This window comes from Poecilia reticulata, linkage group LG11, assembly GCF_000633615.1.
Source record: "Poecilia reticulata strain Guanapo linkage group LG11, Guppy_female_1.0+MT, whole genome shotgun sequence".
NCBI classification, from domain to species: domain Eukaryota; kingdom Metazoa; phylum Chordata; class Actinopteri; order Cyprinodontiformes; family Poeciliidae; genus Poecilia; species Poecilia reticulata.
The window spans coordinates 21,050,677-21,070,359 of NC_024341.1; the positions used below are offsets into that span (position 1 = coordinate 21,050,677).

At 40.4% G+C, this 19,683-nt stretch overlaps 1 protein-coding gene across 1 annotated transcript in view; it reads left to right on the plus strand.

The window, feature by feature from the left end:
• The window catches only part of chrna11 (cholinergic receptor, nicotinic, alpha 11), a 33,996-nt gene that overhangs the window by 1,577 nt on the left and 12,736 nt on the right, over positions 1-19,683 (plus strand). The window contains exons 2-8 of the mRNA XM_017307556.1: positions 2,568-2,707; positions 3,830-3,874; positions 5,537-5,646; positions 5,738-5,817; positions 12,568-12,735; positions 12,825-13,019; positions 19,564-19,650. Of these exons, the coding sequence (XP_017163045.1) occupies positions 2,568-2,707; positions 3,830-3,874; positions 5,537-5,646; positions 5,738-5,817; positions 12,568-12,735; positions 12,825-13,019; positions 19,564-19,650 (825 nt within the window). The remainder of the gene's footprint in view (positions 1-2,567; positions 2,708-3,829; positions 3,875-5,536; positions 5,647-5,737; positions 5,818-12,567; positions 12,736-12,824; positions 13,020-19,563; positions 19,651-19,683) is intronic.

Genomic DNA, 19,683 nt, shown 5'->3' on the forward strand with positions numbered 1-19,683 from the left:
TCTATCTATCTATCTATCTATCTATCTATCTATCTATCTATCTATCTATCTATCTATCTATCTATCTATCTATCTATCTATCTATCTATCTATCTGATATTTGTACGTTCAACTCTTCTTAAATGTTCTGAATTTCTTTTAAGAACCAGTTGAAAAGATATTTTTGAAATTCTGGATCATATGAAGCAAAACTGAAGGAAAACAGAGAAGATTTTTTTTTTTACAAGACTGAAAAGAAATCAGAATTCATTTAGTCAAACAATAAAGCCTGTAAAATTGTTTCAAAAGTCATAATTTTATTAGACTCCGTCTTTAAATTTGGACTTTTTATTGTTTTTCCTTTAGCTTTGACTGAAAGTCTTCCTTCATTTTTGTAACATTTGACTCCATACTTTATTTCTCATTTGGCTGATTTTCTCTTTTTATGTAGCTGCTGCTTAGTTGTCACTTTGAAAGGAATATTTTTGATCTCAATCATTTTTTACTGGTTTTCTTTTCTGTCATCCATTTCAGGGTCCAGTTTAAAATAAAATGCTGTTCCTTTGCTCCACCAACACGGCACCACCTTGTATTTATATACATGTCRCCAGAATACTGAAGGTCTACAACTGATGCTATTAGACAGAGGCCAAAACAAACATTTGTTGTTGGTTACTATGGTATTTATTTGTTTTGTTGTTTTTCTATGATTTCATATCAGTCCTAAAAATAATTTTGTTGTCTCTTTTTGACTCCTTTTGAAGCAGATTCTTTGCATTTTTTTTACTTCGTTCCTCATTATATGTACCGTAGATGCTTTTCTAGCTTGTGCTGCACTTCGACACCTGAGGTCGTCTTTAAATAACAGGTAGAAATGCACTGAGTTGACTTTATCTGTAAAAATGGTGCTTTAAACTCAGCTAATTAAAAGGATTATAATTTGAACAGSACATGTTGGGTAAAAAGTTTTATCTTGAACACATTTTTCCTGTGTACACTAAAATGTAATAAGTGATCATTTCTAGAAATTATCTTTTTCAGTTGCGTTGAAGCTAGTAGTTACGTTCACCTGCATGTCGAAAAGCCAAGACAAGGCAGTGATAGCAAAGTCTGCAGCTCTGGTCTGAGTTTCTAAAGTGAACTTTTTAATAGTGATTCTTCTAGTCAAAAGAACTGAGTGCAGTTAATTGGAGACTTAGCAAACCGCCCCCCTCTGGGTGCATTTAAAAGAGTTCTGTTACAAATTCAGCTTGTACTTCACCCCAGGGGAGACTGATTGTGACACAAACTCTGATTTCTAATAGTAAAATTTAGGCAGCATTCAAATTTACATAATTTSTGCTCCATTTCTCGGCAGAATTGTTACTTGGATTAATTTGCCTGTTTTCCTCCCAACAGCTTGATCACCACAACAGCTTTCTTTTTGACTGTGCAAGATCCATTTTTCTCCAAGTCATCAGTCTGGGTTTTACCTGGGAGTGTTTATGTAACGTTACTGATCTAACGCGATCAGGTGACATTAGGAGAAATTTGGTGTTGACAGAGAACAACTAAAAGTAAAAACACCGAAAAATAAAGTATTTCCTTAACTGATAAACTCTAAGCAACCACATTATTCATTTGGTATATTATGGTTGTTTTTTCTTTTAAACAACAATGTCTTATCCAAATGTGGAAACWTYCTTTGTTTTTAATAAGTGTTTTGTTGTCAGAGATCCTTCTAGAGAGAGCTACCTACTTTGAAAAGTCCAATTATGTTTGATTTATGGCTCATCATTTCCAGATTTTTGATTTTATGGCTCTAAGAAACATTTGTCCCACTAAAACCTGAGGAGCATCTCATAAAAACTACTTGCATGATTCTACTACTGCTTCATAATATTCAATATTTCAAAGCGTCAGAATCTCTATAACCCTGAATGAGACAGAAAACTCTATGCAGGGTTTACTGAATGTGGAAAAAKCTTACTAGAAATTATGCAAAATAATCTTTACATATTTAATTACTTTAATTTAATTTAATTACTCTCATTTGCATTCGACCTCCAAACCTTTGAAACCAACCTAATTACACACTAGTTTAAGCCACTTTTGCCCTGAAATAGTTTGTTAGTATTTTTAATTGGTTCACTGAGGATYGTCTGAGTGTGTTTTTTTTAATTCTCTCTTTAATTTCCCACTGGATTATATTAATCTGTTATAATTGTTGAATGATTTATTCTGAGTGAAGAGCAAGACCTTTACATCACGTCTCATTAGGAGACAACAAAAGTAAATACAAGTGTGCCTGAAAGCGACATAATAATGACCTAATTTTGCAATTACACAACTTGTTTCACCCCATTAACTTTTCATTTAAGTCACATTTCCSTAAAATTGATTTTATATGTAAAAATATTCATTTTCTCTTAATTAMATGTTCCGATCTGACATTGATGGCTTTCGCCTGCAGCAGTTATGCAACCCCAAACCCTTTTCACTGGTTAAGGATTTCCTTCAGGGCTGKAATAACCTTTGTGATTTTACCRGGCTTGATCACATGTGATCATTTTGGCCAGCTGTAAGYCTTGTTTTGTTGTTTTATTTAGTGTCTTTGCAGGGGCCTCACCAGAGGAACCTGCTGAAAAACCTCCTGAAGGACTACAACCGGATGGAGCGGCCAGTGGGGAATGACTCCCATCCTCTGACCGTCTTCTTCACCCTCAGTTTGATACAGATCATGGACGTGGTATGTGCATACGAACTGTTATTGATTGGCTTCTGTCTATTTATGCTACTAATCTCTCTGAACTGTCAGGCCATATTAATCCAACATCATGTGCTTTTGATCTTAACCCCTCTCTGCTGTTGAAAGCAGTCTTTTATATCATTGGACCGTCAGTAATTCACTCTTCGCTGACCTCAGGCCAGGTCCCAGCATCATTAAAAATGCAATTTGCCCTTTTTAAAAAAACATCTTTGGATTCGTCAAGCTCAGTTTACTGAACTGGTTCTCCTCAGAGTCTCTAATTATTTGCGCAGGTTTGCTCAGATCCACGGCCATCTTACTCTGGACACTAAAATGTTGGGCTGTCATATCTGTTACAGCTATGATTTGGTTTATTTAGTATTTCTGTAGCTAAGTCAACCTTAAAATCATCTTTAAATCATCTTCAATACTCCACAGGGTTCTGCTCTCTGCCCCATTTCATTTTTGCTGTTTTGCTTCCCATTTATTACGTGAAATCTCTAATCACAGCTATGCAAATGACATCCACCTTTCTGTGTTGTGAAAGTTTAAGTCCTACAGAACTCCTTAAAAAACATAAAGTCCTGACTATGTGATGCATTTCTGTATTTGAACAAGGAGGAAAGTTTGGCTCTTTTTTCAGCTAGCTTGATCTCACAGATTGTTGTTGGTTACACTGAGAAATACATTTAATACATACAATTTTCCCTTTTCATCAGTTAAGGAATATCAAGAACAATACTTTAATATTTTCAGTGCTGAAACATCAAGGGGTTCTTTGACTTTTATTTCCTCTTGCCCAGATAACTGCAGTTCAACTTTTACTTCCCTCTTGATTTTCTATGACTTGATTTTCCAGGCGTCTCTATCACACACCGTAACTGATTAAAGAACAGAAAATAGTTACATATATAAACAAAATTTGTTGACTATGATAACATATTTTCTTAATTCTTCATGATGTAGTTACAACCATCAGATAGATAAATCAGAAAGCCTGAATATGCAGCCTTACGTTTTTTTTTGTTGTTGTTGCTATATTTTTAATTTATCTGGCTTCAAAATTACTTTTTAAATTTTGTTTTTAAAGAAGCTACTCAAATATGTTCAAATCTGTTTCAGGATGAGAAGAACCAGGTGTTAACCTCCAACATGTGGCTTCAGATGGTAAGGACCAGGTGTTTGACTTTTCTGGTGTTCTGTGTGTGTATGTTTCACGGACCACTTTATATAACCTGTAGCACCAAATTAAGGTCACAAGACTCTCTGTAACCCAGTATCTCTAAATTTAGAGCTAAGAAAAAAGGGCCTCTCTTTAGAAATGCCAGTAGAGTTAAACGATAGCTTGTCCAAAAGAAAATAAAAGGCATCGACTTAATTCAACCTTGCAAATGCGTTCATAGGAAAAAGGTTTTACACCTTTCTTCAAAGTTTGGAAAAAAAAAAGGAATCTGGTATTTTATGGATTCTGAAATCATTAAAAAAATCATTGGAAGACAAGACAACACATACCTTCAAAAACTGTTTTTCTGTCTTGACTACAGTAAGTCTCACATGATTGTGGAGGGATTATTATCCACCATTCTTCATAGCGTTGCTTCAGTTTGTGCAGGTTTGCAAATGTTGGTTTCTGCACAGTTCTCTCAAGGATCCACTAGCTTTTTCTGGCCCATTCCAACGCCGCTGCTCTTTTCCTGCTTCAGCCATTTTGTTCTAGATTTGCCAAGCTAAGCTTCACCTGTTGGACGAATAGAATTAGATTTGAAAGAAAACTTTGACACACAGGAATTTATAGTCGACTCAATGTGCTTAAGTCTTCTGGCTGCGAAATAACTTTAAATCATCAACCCTCTACCATTTAGACAACTTCAGGGATTTGTTTTCAAATAAAAATACCAAGAACTTTAATATTTCGTAAGCTTACTGTGGCCTGAATACTTAGAAATGTAACGTTTGGGGGGCATTGCACCAACTTGACCTTGTTGTGAATTTGCTGGGAGATTGCCTCCTGGGAAGATTTGAAACTTTCTTTTTATGTTTTCACCTTGAGAGGTTTTTGTTGAGAAATACTTGACATTAATTGGACAGTTGCTTTTTTTTTTAGGATCATTCCAGATTCTTAAAATTCAGCATTAAATATACAGTGTGACAGTTTATCGACTTCTTCAGAGCTGATGCAACAACAGAGTAGTATGTGGCGCAGATAAAGTTAAATTAGCAATTCTGACAAGGATCAAATACATTTGTGTACAGTGTGAAATTTAACTCTTTAAATGTTGATTTAATGCAGCAAAATTTCTTGCACTGTTGACAGCAAAAAAATTGCAATCATCAGAGGCGATCACACCTGCTAGTGATCAGTTTATCAAGTGTATAAAATTAGAAGCTTTTTTTATTTATATCCTGATAAAGACCATAGTATTTTATAATAATAATAATAATGATAACTAAGTAATTAATAGAAAGTGTATATTGTTTTTTTTATCATGACTGTAAGAGTCTCCTGGTGAAAATTAACATCAGCAATTAATATATTTGAACTAAAAACATGCTATTTAACCATAAGTGATGCAGGGATGTTTCCTATTTGTTGAGTTTGTATGTTCTGAAGAAGACTTTATGTGGCAGTCTTGGCAAATATTTGAGGTGACTCTCTGCGTTGCTATTGCATGCTGTCAACTTTTTAAAAGTGCCTGCAACACTTTCCTTCCTGGTGGGGGAGAGTACTTTGGCATTAATCTATTTCTGTTCATCTGGAACTGAAGATAAAGTGTCTTTCCTGTAAATCTGCTGGCCCACATCATCTTATCTGTCTGTGTTGGTTTAAAGAGCTGGTACGACCACTACCTGCAGTGGAACCAGAGCGACCACCCTGGCGTGAAAAACCTTCGCTTCACCACAGATCAGATCTGGACTCCAGATATTCTGCTCTACAACAGGTAACACACCTGAACACAGTAAACACCTCCGACACAGTGATGCACACCAGTAGGTGGTGACACTTGTCTCCCCTGTCCTCCTCTCCCTCAGTGCAGATGATGACTTCGACTCCACCTTTAAGACCAACATTCTGGTAAACTCCAGCGGCTTTGCAAAGTATCTCCCTCCAGGTTGGATTCTCGTTCTGCATTCTTATTTCTTTTTCCTAAAATTATTAATTACAAAAGCTACAACGCAAAAACAAAAGCCAAAACAAAAAGGTTTAGCTATGCTAAGGCCTAAATTATGTTAAAATGGAATTTATGCTAAAGCGGAACCTTTGCTCCCGAATTTGTGCTAAACCGGAAGTTATACTGAAGCCGTTTTTGCTAAAATATAATTTTTGCTAAAGGGGAAGTTATGCCGAAAATAAGTTATGCTAAAACGTAATTTATGCTATAACAAGATTTGTGCTAAAGCGGAATTTATGCTAAAAGTGATTTTTTTTGCTAAAACAGAATTTATGCTGAAACGGAAGCTATGATAAGCATGCTAGCATAACTTCCGTTTTAGCATAGCTTCTGTTGTGGCTTTTGCTGTTGTGTTGTGACTTTTGCTGTGTTGTTTTATTTCGGTTTTTGCATTTTGTTGACTCTTGTGGGCCACTGTATGTTACTATAACCATTTCATAAAAAAAAAAAAAAAAAGCTGTTGGGGCGAATACAATGCACATATTTCACACCCGAATGTATGCTTTTATTGTGAAGGGGATAAGGTGAGGTGTGAAGACCTTTATGGTGAAGACACCAACGGTTGTCCTTCATTCCATTTTTGGTTTTGGTTGGAAGACATTGAGAATAAATCAAGACTCAAATTACTTTTTCATCCTTTTCTGCTGACTTCCACACTGTATTATTTTTTTCTTCTACTTCACAATTGTACACTGCTTTGCGGTGGTCTGTCATAAATAAATGCAATGATGTTCGTGGTAACAACGTGAGAAAATGTGGAAAAGGTGAAGTCCTATGAATACTTTTCCAATTTTCTATTTTATATATAAAGTAAATTGTTTAAGTCCCCATTTTCATCATGCCTGTCTGACACCTCATTTCCCGGAGGTGCAGCAGCTCATTCTGCACTCTCTGCATGCCCTCTTGTTTACACATTTGACATGAATATTTCATTGATAGAAAAACAACATTTGTGAGTATAAACTGCCTACAGCGCTCACTTCCTTCTCCTTATTTCTAAACCTTACGACAGACTCTCCTGCACTCCTGTGAAGGTGACGACTCCCTCGGGGTTTCATGGGTCTTTGCTTTGTATTTTCTCAGGCCCTCCCAGATTAAAAGAGCCTTAGAGTGAATCCCATTGTGCAGCTGGGAGTTAGAGCTTCAATTACCCACTACAGTAAAAGTCATGGACAGCATTCAGCTCATGGACCAGATTTATTGAATCATTGCTGCTGAGCCTATGTATGTCTCCTCTTTGCTGAGGTTTAGTTCAGATTCAGTAAAGGGGGTGTTTAAAGTAAAAAACTCAGGTGTGGAAAGTAAGTGGAGAGGTTTTTGATGGCCTGACCAACAATATAAATTTACTTGTAGCTGCTACTGAGGGTCTTATTGACAGTAAATAAAATACTACAGGTATGCCAAATCTAGTTAAATAGCTTATAAATGTGGATAAAACTTATAAAAATAAATTAATCTTTCATTGCAGTAGCATTATCTCATATTACATTAGAGCGAATTTGTTCAGTGGAGTAAAACAAGCCATGTTGCTTTAGTGAAATCACTAGTGTAAAATTACTATTGTATGTGTTTTTTATTTAGTTTTTTAAGTGATTTTGAGTTTCTGTGACTTTCTGTTTTCTTTATCTGATCAAAAAACGTGACACAAGGTCTGCTTCTTGTAGCCACTGGCTATCAGGCTGGACGAGGGCTCGTATTTATCTTGCTCCCACGCGCTGTGAGCTGGATGATAAGAGAGATAAAAAATAAAAATAAAAAATCTTCAAAGCTCACTATTTGAACACTACTTCAAAGCGTGAAGTCTGTCTTAGGTATTAGTCTTTTTTGGATGCTGTCTACATGCAGAGCTTTTCTATCCTTCCACCTCGTAAACGTGTGGAGTTTGCTGAAAAGTACCAAGACTTTAAGTATAAATAGTCATTCCCTATAAGTTAGAGATTTTTTTCCCCCTAATGACTAGATTTATTCATTATATTTTTCTAAATATTTTAAGGTTTTTGCCACAACATAACAGGCTGCCAGTAATGAGATCGGCGCGTTCCTAAAACAAAATATAAGCAGATAATCAGATTTTCCCTGCATGCCAGCTTGTGACTGCTTTGCTCTGATTAATGACATTTCAGACAACAGGTGCAGCAAGTTTCAGCTCTTATCTCCACTTTGTCGCATTTACAATAAGGCAATTGTATTTCAAGGCCATGTAATACCTCCAATGCAAGTGATTTCTGCTGTATTTTTAGAGCAGCCTTTTCTGTGTGACAGTGACAAAAGAAAAACCCAGGAGCCTTGAGAAATTTTTGAGAGAGGTTGAAGAAAAAACAGAGATGAAGGAGAAGCAGAAAACTGAAGAGACCAGTTGCTTTTATGTCTTGTATGGGCTTTGTTTTAGGTTCATATGACTAATATGTAATTGCGTCCTCATAAAACAAGTCCATCCATCCATCCATCCATTTTCTTCCGCTTATCCGGGGTCGGGTCGCGGGGGCAGCAGCTTCAGAAGGGAGGCCCAGACTTCCCTCTCCCCAGCCACTTCTTCCAGCTCCTCCGGGGGAATCCCAAGGCGTTCCCAGGCCAGCCGAGAGACGTAATCCCTCCAGCGTGTCCTGGGTCTTCCCCGAGGCCTCCTCCCGGTGGGACGTGCCCGGAACACCTCACCAGGGAGGCGTCCAGGAGGCATCCTTACCAGATGCCCGAGCCACCTCAACTGGCTCCTCTCGACGTGGAGGAGCAGCGGCTCTACTCTGAGTCCCTCCCGGATGACCGAGCTTCTCACCCTATCTCTAAGGGAGAGCCCAGCCACCCTGCGGAGGAAACTCATTTCGGCCGCTTGTACCCGTGATCTCGTTCTTTCGGTCATGACCCAAAGCTCATGACCATAGATGAGGGTGGGAACGTAGATCGACCGGTAAATCGAGAGCTTCGCTTTTTGGCTCAGCTCTCTCTTCACCACGACGGACCGGTACAGCGCCCGCTTCACAGTAGACGCTGCCCCAATCCGCCTGTCGATCTCCCGTTCCCTTCTTCCCTCATTCGTGAACAAGATCCCCAGATACTTAAACTCCTCCACTTGAGGCAGGACGACCCCCCTGACCCGGAGAAGGCACTCTACCCTTTTCCGGCTCAAGACCATGGCCTCGGATTTGGAGGCACTGAGCCTCATCCCGGCCGCTTCACACTCGGCTGCGAACCGCTCCAGTGAGAGCTGCAGATCACGTTCTGATGAAGCCAACAGGACCACATCATCCGCAAAAAGCAGAGATGCGATCCTAAGGCCACCAAAACGGATCCCCTCAACACCTCGGCTGCGCCTAGAAATTCTGTCCATAAAAGTAATGAACAGAATCGGTGACAAAGGGCAGCCTTGGCGGAGTCCAACTCTCACCGGAAACGAGCCCGACTTACTGCCGGCAATGCGGACCAGACTCTGACACCGGTCATACAGGGACCTGACAGCCCGTATCAAAGGGCCCGGTACCCCATACTCCCGGAGTACCCCCCACAGGGCCCCCCGAGGGACACGGTCGAACGCCTTCTCCAAGTCCACAAAACACATGTAGACTGGTTGGGCGAACTCCCATGCACCCTCCATGACCCCGCTGAGGGTGTAGAGCTGGTCCAGTGTTCCACGACCAGGACGAAAACCACACTGCTCTTCCTGAATCCGAGGTTCGACTATCCGACGGACCCTCCTCTCCAGGACCCCTGAATAGACCTTACCAGGGAGGCTTAAGAGTGTGATACCCCTGTAATTGGAGCACACCCTCCGGTCCCCCTTTTTAAACAGGGGGACCACCACCCCAGTCTGCCAGTCCAGGGGAACTGCCCCCGATGTCCATGCGATATTGCAGAGTCGCGTTAGCCAACACAACCCCGCAACATCCAGAGCCTTAAGGAACTCCGGGCGGATCTCATCCACCCCCGGGGCCCTGCCACCGAGGAGCTTTTTGACCACCTCGGCGACCTCGTCCCCAGAGATTGGAGAGCCCAGCCCAGAGTCCCCATGCTCAGCTTCCTCAACAGAAGGCATGTTGGTGGGATTGAGGAGGTCTTCGAAGTATTCCGCCCACCGGCCCACAACGTCCCGAGTTGAGGTCAGCAGCGCACCATCCCCACTATAAACAGTGTTGGTGCTGCACTGCTTCCCCCTCCTGAGACGCCGGATGGTGGACCAGAATCGCCTCGAAGCCGTACGGAAGTCTGTCTCCATGGCCTCTCCAAACTCCTCCCACGCCCGAGTTTTTGCCTCAGCGACAACCCGAGCCGCATGCCGTTTCGCCCGCCGGTACCTATCAGCTGCTTCTGGAGTCCCACAGGCCAAAAAGGCCCGGTAGGACTCCTTCTTCAGCTTGACAGCATCCCTCACCGAAGGTGTCCACCAACGGGTTCGAGGGTTGCCGCCGCGACAGGCACCAACGACCTTGCGGCCGCAGCTCCGATAGGCCGCCTCGGCAATGGAGGTACGGAACATGGTCCACTCAGACTCAATGTCCCCCACCTCCCCCGGAACGTGTTCGAAGTTCTGCCGGAGATGAGAGTTGAAGCTCCGTCTCACAGGGGACTCCGCCAGACGTTCCCAGCAGACCCTCACTACACGTTTGGGCCTGCCAGGTCTGACCGGCTTCCTCCCCCACCACCGGAGCCAACTCGTCACCAGGTAGTGGTCAGTGGACAGCTCCGCACCTCTCTTCACCCGAGTGTCCAAGACATACGGCCGCAAATCCGATGAGACGATGACAAAGTCAATCATCGAACTGCGGCCTAGGGCGTCCTGGTGCCAAGTGCACATATGGACGCCCTTATGCCTGAACATGGTGTTCGTGATGGACAATCCRTGACGAGCACAGAAGTCCAACAACAGAACACCGCTTGGGTTCAGATCGGGGGGGCCGTTCCTCCCAACCACGCCTCTCCAGGTCTCACTGTCATTGCCCACGTGAGCGTTGAAGTCTCCCAGAAGAACAAGGGAGTCCCCAGGAGGGGCACTCTCCAGTACCCCCTCTAAGGACTCCAAGAAGGGTGGGTAATCTGAACTGCCGTTCGGCCCGTAAGCACAAACAACAGTCAGAACCCGTCTCCCCACCCGTAGGCGGAGGGAGGCCACCCTCTCGTTCACCGGGGTGAACCCCAACGTACAGGCGCCCAAATGGGGGGCAACAAGTATGCCCACTCCAGCCCGGCGCCTCTCACCGTGGGCAACTCCAGAGTGGAAGTACGTCCAGCCCCTCTCAAGGAGACTGGTTCCAGAACCAGAGCCATGCGTCGAGGTGAGGCCGACTATTTCTAGCCGGAACCTCTCAGCCTCGCACACTAGCTCCGGCTCCTTCCCCACCAGAGAGGTGACGTTCCACGTCCCGAGAGCCAGCTTCTGCAGCCGAGGATCAGACCRCCAGGGTCCCCTCCCTTGGCTGCCGCCCATAGCACAATGCACCCGACCCCTTTGGCCCCTCGGACAGGTGGTGAGCCCATCGGAACTCATAAAACAAGTGTAAGATTTAATCTTTTTATTGCATAAGAAGGATAATTTACTGATCACTGTAATCAGAAAATAATTGCATTGAATGCTTAGTTGTGTACAATGATCCTTGTTGTTAAAAGCTTCATTCTTTGGAATCAGCACCGAACACATTCAATTTTAGAGTTTAATGCATTAACATCCATTTAAAGTTACTGTAAATAACCATGACATGTTATAAAAAACATTTGCCAAGTTGTAGAAGTCATTTTAACCAGATCTAGGTCATTAAAAACAAAGAATTACAAGAACAAATTCAACATTTGTGTTCTGAACATTGAGTGGTTTCTTGTGATTTCACAAAGCATTTAAAAACATTTTTAAAAGTTTTTCTGTTTTTACAGAATGGCAGCTTGCATGATGGAAATACAACAATACCTACCACTGCTACGTCTTCTAATACTTGGAAGGAAATTGAATAGTAACAATTTCTTATCTTTTTTTTCCTTCTGGTTCCCAATAATGTGATTACTAAAAACAATTTCACCCCCATGAAGCAAGTGCAAGAACTCATTTTTCCAGAGCAAAAAGTGCATGAAAATAATTTCATACTATAAATGAGAGATTAACCTCTGCATGCTCTCAAACTGGAAGTCAGCCTGCTAACTTCTTCTGAGAGCTGATTTGCATGTCGACAGGCTCACAATGAACTTCTCTGTGAGCTGCAAGGCTTCCATGACATTTTGTTTGTGTGTGTGTGTGTGTGTGTGTGTGTGTGTGAATGTCTTAACAGGCCTGATTAATTTTGTCCTTTAAGTACATTAAGAGCTTCAGTCTGCCAGAAAACCGCTGTGTGGATCATTGTGATTCCCAGGGATAACACCCTGGGAAGAGCGCCGTGCTGATGCATATGTGAGGGCATTTATTTTGCATGATAAAAGGGGGCAATCTCATTAGGGCAGGGACTGTAATCTAATTTTTTCAGCAGTGCTGTGAATGTTTGTATTCTGTTGATGCTCAGCTAACAGCTATGTGCCGGCAGAGCGGAGAAGAGACAATCTGACAAGCAGAGAAAAGACACAGACGCACCTTTGATGGGGGGCAGTTTGCTATCTAGTCAGCTTTCTTTTCTTCAGGCTTCTTCCTAAGTTTCAAGCTGCAAACTCTTTGGACTCCTGCTATTGGCCAGGCTGCAAAGCTCGTCTGATCCTCAAACGCGTCTTCGTCTGTCTCTGCAGGAATCTTTATGAGCACGTGCAACGTGGACGTCCGCTGGTTCCCATTCGACATCCAGAAATGCGAGTTAAAGTTTGGCTCCTGGACGTACGACGGCTGGCTGCTGGACCTCCAGATGACCGATGCTGACATCTCGGGATACATGCCCAACGGAGAGTGGGACTTAATTGGTAAGAAGGAAAAATAAAAAACATCCGGAAAAAAAAAAACCTTTACTCATGAATAATCAGAGTAAGTTTCTCTGATTGCATTCCTTTAGGTGTTCCTGGCTCCAGAAACGAGGTTTTCTACGACTGCTGCAAGGAGCCGTACCCAGACGTGACGTTCGTGATCACAATCCGCCGGCGGACGCTCTACTACGCCCTGAACCTGCTCATCCCGTGTGTGCTGCTTTCCTCCATGACCCTGCTGATCTTCGTGCTGCCGGCCGACTCTGGAGAGAAGATTTCACTGGGTGAGTGGCTCGGAGCGGGCGGACGGTGAAGCTGCTTGGTTTTACTCCGACTGCGAAACCTTAACTTCAGGAAGGTGCAAACACAGAGGCGACACATCAAAATCTAACACAAAGTAACAAAAAAAGAAATGCACATTGTAGCATCACGGCTAAATGTAGCACAATTATGTTTGAGTTCAGTTATTTGATTCACTTCATGTACATGGTTTTAAATAAATTATTTAGTAATAACCCATCACTCCTGAAAACCTTTTGCAACTAGAGTTCATGAGGTACAAACCAGGTCTTTACCCATTTGGATAAAGGGGCTTTAACATTGCAGCAATCCTTTTATTTTAATTTTTTAATCATTTATCTTGACAAAGGTTTAAGTGAGAGGTTAATTCATCAGGCTTTTACTAGGCAGTACAAATTACTGGTTTTCTTCTAGTTTTGAGGGGGGAAAAAACCCTGAAAAATGAATAAACTCGCTTGTTTAAACTTTGTTGTAGCTCAAAAATCAAACATTTTGGTAAAAAGAACTAAAGGAGCTTTATAGACAGTTTTATTTGCAGAAGGATTGTAACCTTGTCTTTAAATGAATGCCATACCAGCAGGTTTTGATTTTAACTGATTAAGACAGCTTTGTCATAACTATCTTTGCATTTCAGTGCCACGGCTAAAATGTAGCACAATTATATTTGTGTTCAGACGTTTGATTCACTTCATGTACATGTTTTTAAATAAATTATTTAATAAAAACCCATTATTCCCGAACAGCTCCACCGGGAGGAATGAAGCTGCTAAGAGAATCATTAAGGGAATTAGAAGATCGTTAGATTTGAGTAATAGCTTTAACACGGGTTACGTTGGCTTCCCATGAAGAGAAACCCGTTTATATTCCTGCAAAAAGTCTGTTTTTGTTAAAGCCAGAGTTGCCTTGTGAAATGTTTGGCTATTTTGGAGTTTAAGATGTCAAGTTGACCAAGACATGTTAGAATATTTTATGTAATTTTTGTTTATTCCTATTATGCCGTTATCAGAAAGTTATCAGAAAATTAATCCAGTGACGAGTCAGAACAACCACCAGGCGTGAAAATATGTTATTTTTGTCCCCAGACATCTTGCTGCCATATCTGGTTAAATACAGCCGTGTGAGTTGCTTATAATAAACACAAGACAAGCAAAAGTTTTGATTTTGTCTGATGTGCCGAGACTCGTTCTGATTAGATTGCTGCATCCTGTCAGCCTTGTCTCTTTGCGCAAGTTGATTATTAAATTAATATCTTCAAAACAAAACAGAAAACCTTGGCAACAAAAAAATAAAAAGATTTAAAAAAATGAGTGAGATCAAAAACCATCTGTAATTAATGCAAAGTGTTTGCAGCAGAATACCTGCATCATTTATTCCACAAAAGCAGCTGGATGTTTTTGTGAATAAAATCTCGAGGTCATCAAAATAATCAGCACCGCCAAAGATAAGAAGAAGTTTTGGTGAAACTCATTTTTTGTGACTCAATTCTGCAGCAGGAAAAGTATCTCCAGATCTCTGACTTGAATAAAGTTTTAGTGTTTGTGAACGCAACCTTTGTCCGTTGGGTCATGACGTCAAAAACCTTCTGATTTACCCAGCGTTTATTTCATGAGTTTGTAGAATCCAGACAGTTGTAAAGTTGTTGTTGTTTTTCCACTTGGAGCTGCTGTGTTGCTGTCAAAGATGTTTATTTCAGGGAACTACTTTAGAAAATTGTTCAGTTTCCTTTCTTTTTTTTTTTGCTTTTTTTTTTTGATGAATCCACCATTTTATGTTGGCAAATTTGCAAATCCAACACCGACTCCTGGCATTAGAAGCAACTGTTATGTTTATGTTTCCAAATAAAGTCTCTGTTTTAGGTATTTTTATTAGGTTTTTTGTCTCCCATCTGTATTTAACAAAGCCCAATTTCTGGATACGTTTTTATTTTGAATGAAGGGCATTTAAAACATAAAACTACATCTACTAATTCTGAAATTTAGAGTGGAAAAATACACTAAGAGAGAAGGGTAATACTTTATTTGAAGGGCTACGGATAAGACTGAGATAATGCTACCATAAATGGTTATGACTGTTGTCATGAAGTGTCATTCGGTAATGTTAATGCCAAGTTTACAGTTTAAATGGACTTTTAATAAAAGTTTTAGTGTAACTTTGCATTAAGTGTCATTATTCACCAAATAATGCAAAGTGGATCATTTTAACTGACTTTTAATGTAACTTTTTGTCCAACTTTGCATTAAATGTGTCATTATTTACCAAATAACACTTCATAGCAAAAGTCATAAACATTCATAAAGAGTCCTTTATGTTTATAAAATTGTCATCAGTCTTATGCACACCCCTTAAATAATAAAGTGCTACAGAGGGAAACATAAACTTACTGGCCACTTTATTAGGTTTGCTTTGCGTGTGCTTGCTTAAACATCTTTTTGCACTCAGAGCTTCCTTATTTCCTCATGGCAAAGATTTATCAGTGATATTCCTCACTGGCATGATGACATCATGCAATTTCAGCAGCAGATTTGTTGGCTGCACATCCGTGATGTAAGTCTGTCATTTTTCCACTTCCTGAAATTGTTCTGCTGGATTGTGACCTGCTGCCTGTGGCGCCCATTAGACTACAGCTACTATATTGTTGTATTCAATAGCTTGAGATGATTTTAATGTTTTGATATAGACCATAATCCTGTTGGAAGATAAGATAAGAAAAAAACTGGCATATTCTATACTAAAGTTAACGATTAATCAATTACTAAATTAGTTGGTGATTATTTCAGCAGTCGATTAATCCAATAAATTGTTTTAGAAAATATTAAGGCAGGCTGTGAAATTTAAACAATGCTGGGTTATTAACTGGAGCCCAAAGTAAGCCAGGTAGCTGTCCTCACATCATTATACCAGCAGCAGCAGCAGGTGGTACAATGTTCTCATGTTGCTTTCACCAACTTCTCACCCTACTTTCTGAATGCCTCAGCTGACATTTTTATTTTTATTTCTTTATTTGGATTCCCATTAGCCATCGCCATGACAATGCCTGCTCTTCCTCGGGTCCGCACATTTAGTATAGCATAAATGTACAATTATAACATTTAATTAAACAAGGCTCTTTTAAAATCTCTAGTATTGGTTACATTTAGGTCTAAGTCGGAGGAAGGGTGTTCCATGTTTTCATTTGTCCAGGATTCTTGGACGTTGAGACTCACAAGACTTAGCACCACTTTTCCAGTCCAGTGTTGGTAAACGATGTGAACTGTAGCCTCCGTGTCTCAGCTGACAGGAGGGACACTCTGTGTTGTCCTCTGCTGCTGCAGCCTGTCCTCTGCTGCTGCAGCCTGTCCTCTGCTGCTGCAGCCTGTCCTCTGCTGCTGCAGCCTGTCCTCTGCTGCTGCAGCCTGTCTGCTTCAAGGTTCGATCTGTGTCCCTTCAGCGAATCGTCTTCAACATGTCAACCTGCAGAAATGCATCCTTGCTGCCACGTCGTTGACTTTTATTCACTGTTTATGGCAATAAGCACTGAACAACTTATATTTACTAACTGGTATTTCTTGTAATTCTCTAATTTTTTTTTGGTGTTTGTGCGGGTTATAAATATCGATGTGTCGTTCACGAACGATTCGATTCTTTTGTCGTGAACAGTAGAATTTGAGTTTCGGTTAGCGAGAGCTGCTCTTTGTTTTTGTTTTTTTACAACTTAGCTTCCTTATAATGTTCTGCACACACATCAAATCACATCACATGGATTATTGACACAGTTGATAGGAATGGGTGGGTCTTTTCTATATTTAATGGTGCAGAAGAGGATTTTTGTTTCTGCTAAAGCAGCTCCAGTCGATTTGTTTTCTTCCCTTATTCTTCCCTTAACCACCAATTAATTCCCTTAATTGGTGGTTATATTTGAAAAAATATTAATTTTACCTAATACAGATGAATTTAAATTTTTTGTGAACTTCAAAAACTGTATTGGGGATAAATTGGCTTCTTCTTTGAAAAAGTAAATGTTCAAACACTTATCTTTTTACTGACTCTTTAAAGTGAACAGTTCCTGAAGATTCAGTTTCCTTCAAAGAGTCGTAAGTCCCTAAGTTAAAACTTCTTCGCAGTATTTTGTTGCTCCATTTGTATCTCATACTTTGATGTTTTAATCAGTGCTGGTCCAGAAATACAAAATGTCGAGCCAAGACAGACAAAAGAGGAAACTGAAGCAGTGTAACTCCAGAACAATCTGTTTCATCCAAGAGGAACGTCCTATAAACAGATCAAATCTCTGACTTCACTACCTTCAGACTGAACTTCTGAAAATAGGCTGCCTTTTAAAGTGAAACATTGTGAAATATCGCAGCGCGAAGGCACAGGAGAGGCTCAGGAGATTATCATGAGGCACAAAGGAGGCAAACTGGGAGGGGGAGAAGATGAGAGAGTAGAGGGATTACTGGATAACTACAGAGAGCGGCGGGTGTGGGAAGAAGGCAAAAAAAAAAAAAAAGTCGAGAGAAGAATTAGAAAAAGGTGATGGAGGACAGACAAAGGAAGAAACGAAGGACTGGCGAGACTGATTGTAATAGGATGAAAAGAAAAGAAGAAGTGCTGCAAAATTAAATTTTAATTTCACTATCACCCTCTTTTAGGATCTGACAGTCATGCCGTCCGAGCATTAAAGACTCCAGACTATTATCTTGATTTTAAAGAGCAGAAATAATGACGTGTGAGAAAGCTCCAGCTTTTTAAGAAAGCACATATCAAACACCCTCAGTTCTCAGCCGCTCCTTTGTGGTTCTCTCAACACTAATTGGCTCATTTTGTGTTTCACTGAACTTACTACCTAAAAGCTACTTGGACGTCCCCTTAAACCTCAGAAAATCTGCGAGCAGCAGCCTCGTTTTCACCCGTGGCTCTCCGTCCTCTCGCTCTGTAATCTAAATGGATGATAATATATTTTTAAAAGTGCTGTTTGCCTCCAGTCTGAGTGGGAGGAATCTGGGAGGGAAGCCACGGCAGCTTTGTCAAAACATTTCCTCAACCTCAATACACGATGGATTATACAGCATTTCTCCAAAGGAGGGAGAAGAAAAGCCTCACACATGCGGCCAATTAACCTATTGATGTAATTAAGGCTAGTGAATTGATTCTGGGGAAAGGCGCAGGCACTGACTTCAAGGAAAATGCAGGACGGCCATTTCCATTTACTCTGTTACATTTACTTAAAAAATACTTTTGGGAGTATTTCTACTTTTACTTGAGTAATTTTATTATGAAGTATCGCTACTCTTACCTGAGTAAAATTTCTGGATTTTCTACCCGTTAAATGAAAAACAAACATGTTTTAACCAAAAATCCACCATAAACAGAGACACAAACCTGCAGTTTTTGTTAACACGTTTTAAAGAAACTGATTTGGGAAAAAAAATTTGTTTTTGATCTGATTGCGTTACTGTGTTTTTATGTTACGACTTATTTTCATTTTTATCTTTAAAATGCAGTTTCCACATAATTTAATATTTTGATTCATCTTATGATGTAATTTTTAAATATTAAATTATTGCTGTTTTGATGAGTTACTCAGTACTTAATTTGAACCTTTTACCAAATACTTTTTTACTGAGGACATTTTTGGTATTTTTTGCAAATAAATCAGTTAATCGCATGTTAAATTGAAACGAGCTCAATCATTTTCATTTTCATTTGCATTATTTATCATTTGTATCTTTTCTCCGTTTCTTTCCACCAAAAACTGGATGACAGAAGTTTCAGTCTTTTCCTTTTGTCTCACAAAACTTTTAAGAACAATTTTGTTTGCAGAGACGACATAATCCATTTTATTTATTTCTTGTTTTTGTTTATTTATTTTGGAGATTTGGAACATTTTCCGCTTCTGGTGTCAAATGTTCATTAGAATTAAAAGTTTATTGATCTGTTATTGCATTATTGTGTCACTAATAATGCAAAATGGTCTCAAAACAACATTATCGTTTATCGCAATAACTTTTGGGACAATTTATCCATCTGGAAAATTTGTTTTTATGACCAGACTGAACTCTGGTCGCTGCTGATGGCAAAGCGACGTCAGGACTGAGCGCTCGGGGTTAAAGGAGCCTCCTTTTAACAGGAGAAAATTAAACATAAAGGAAGCATTTTTATTTCACCTAACAGCCTTAAAGCACTCATATTTCACCTCTAAACTCCGGGGTTTAATTGAATGCTCAGATTGGAGACAGTTTTGCCAGCAAAGCACTGCTTAAATTAAATCTGGACCATAAATGATGTGGAGGTGGATAAATGAAGAGCATAAGGTGTGTTTCCCAGCAGTGTGAGAAGAGTTTTTTCTGCTGTTTTGGCTGTGGAGATGCGTCCGGGTTGGGCCTGATTCACTGTCGGGGCTTTAGAGAGTCATTTACATAAATCGACCAGATCCCATCATGAGCCTTAACCGTTTATCAAAACACTGAACACACAGGGAGACCTAACCACAGTATCGACTGCCTAACAAAATGTAGCTAAACAATCTGAGTGTGTGTGTGTGTGTGTTTGCAGGTATCACCGTTCTGCTGTCGCTCACTGTTTTCATGCTGCTGGTGGCTGAGATAATGCCCGCCACGTCGGACTCCGTCCCGCTCATAGGTACGTGGAGAGCGTGTTTTCTATTTTTATGTA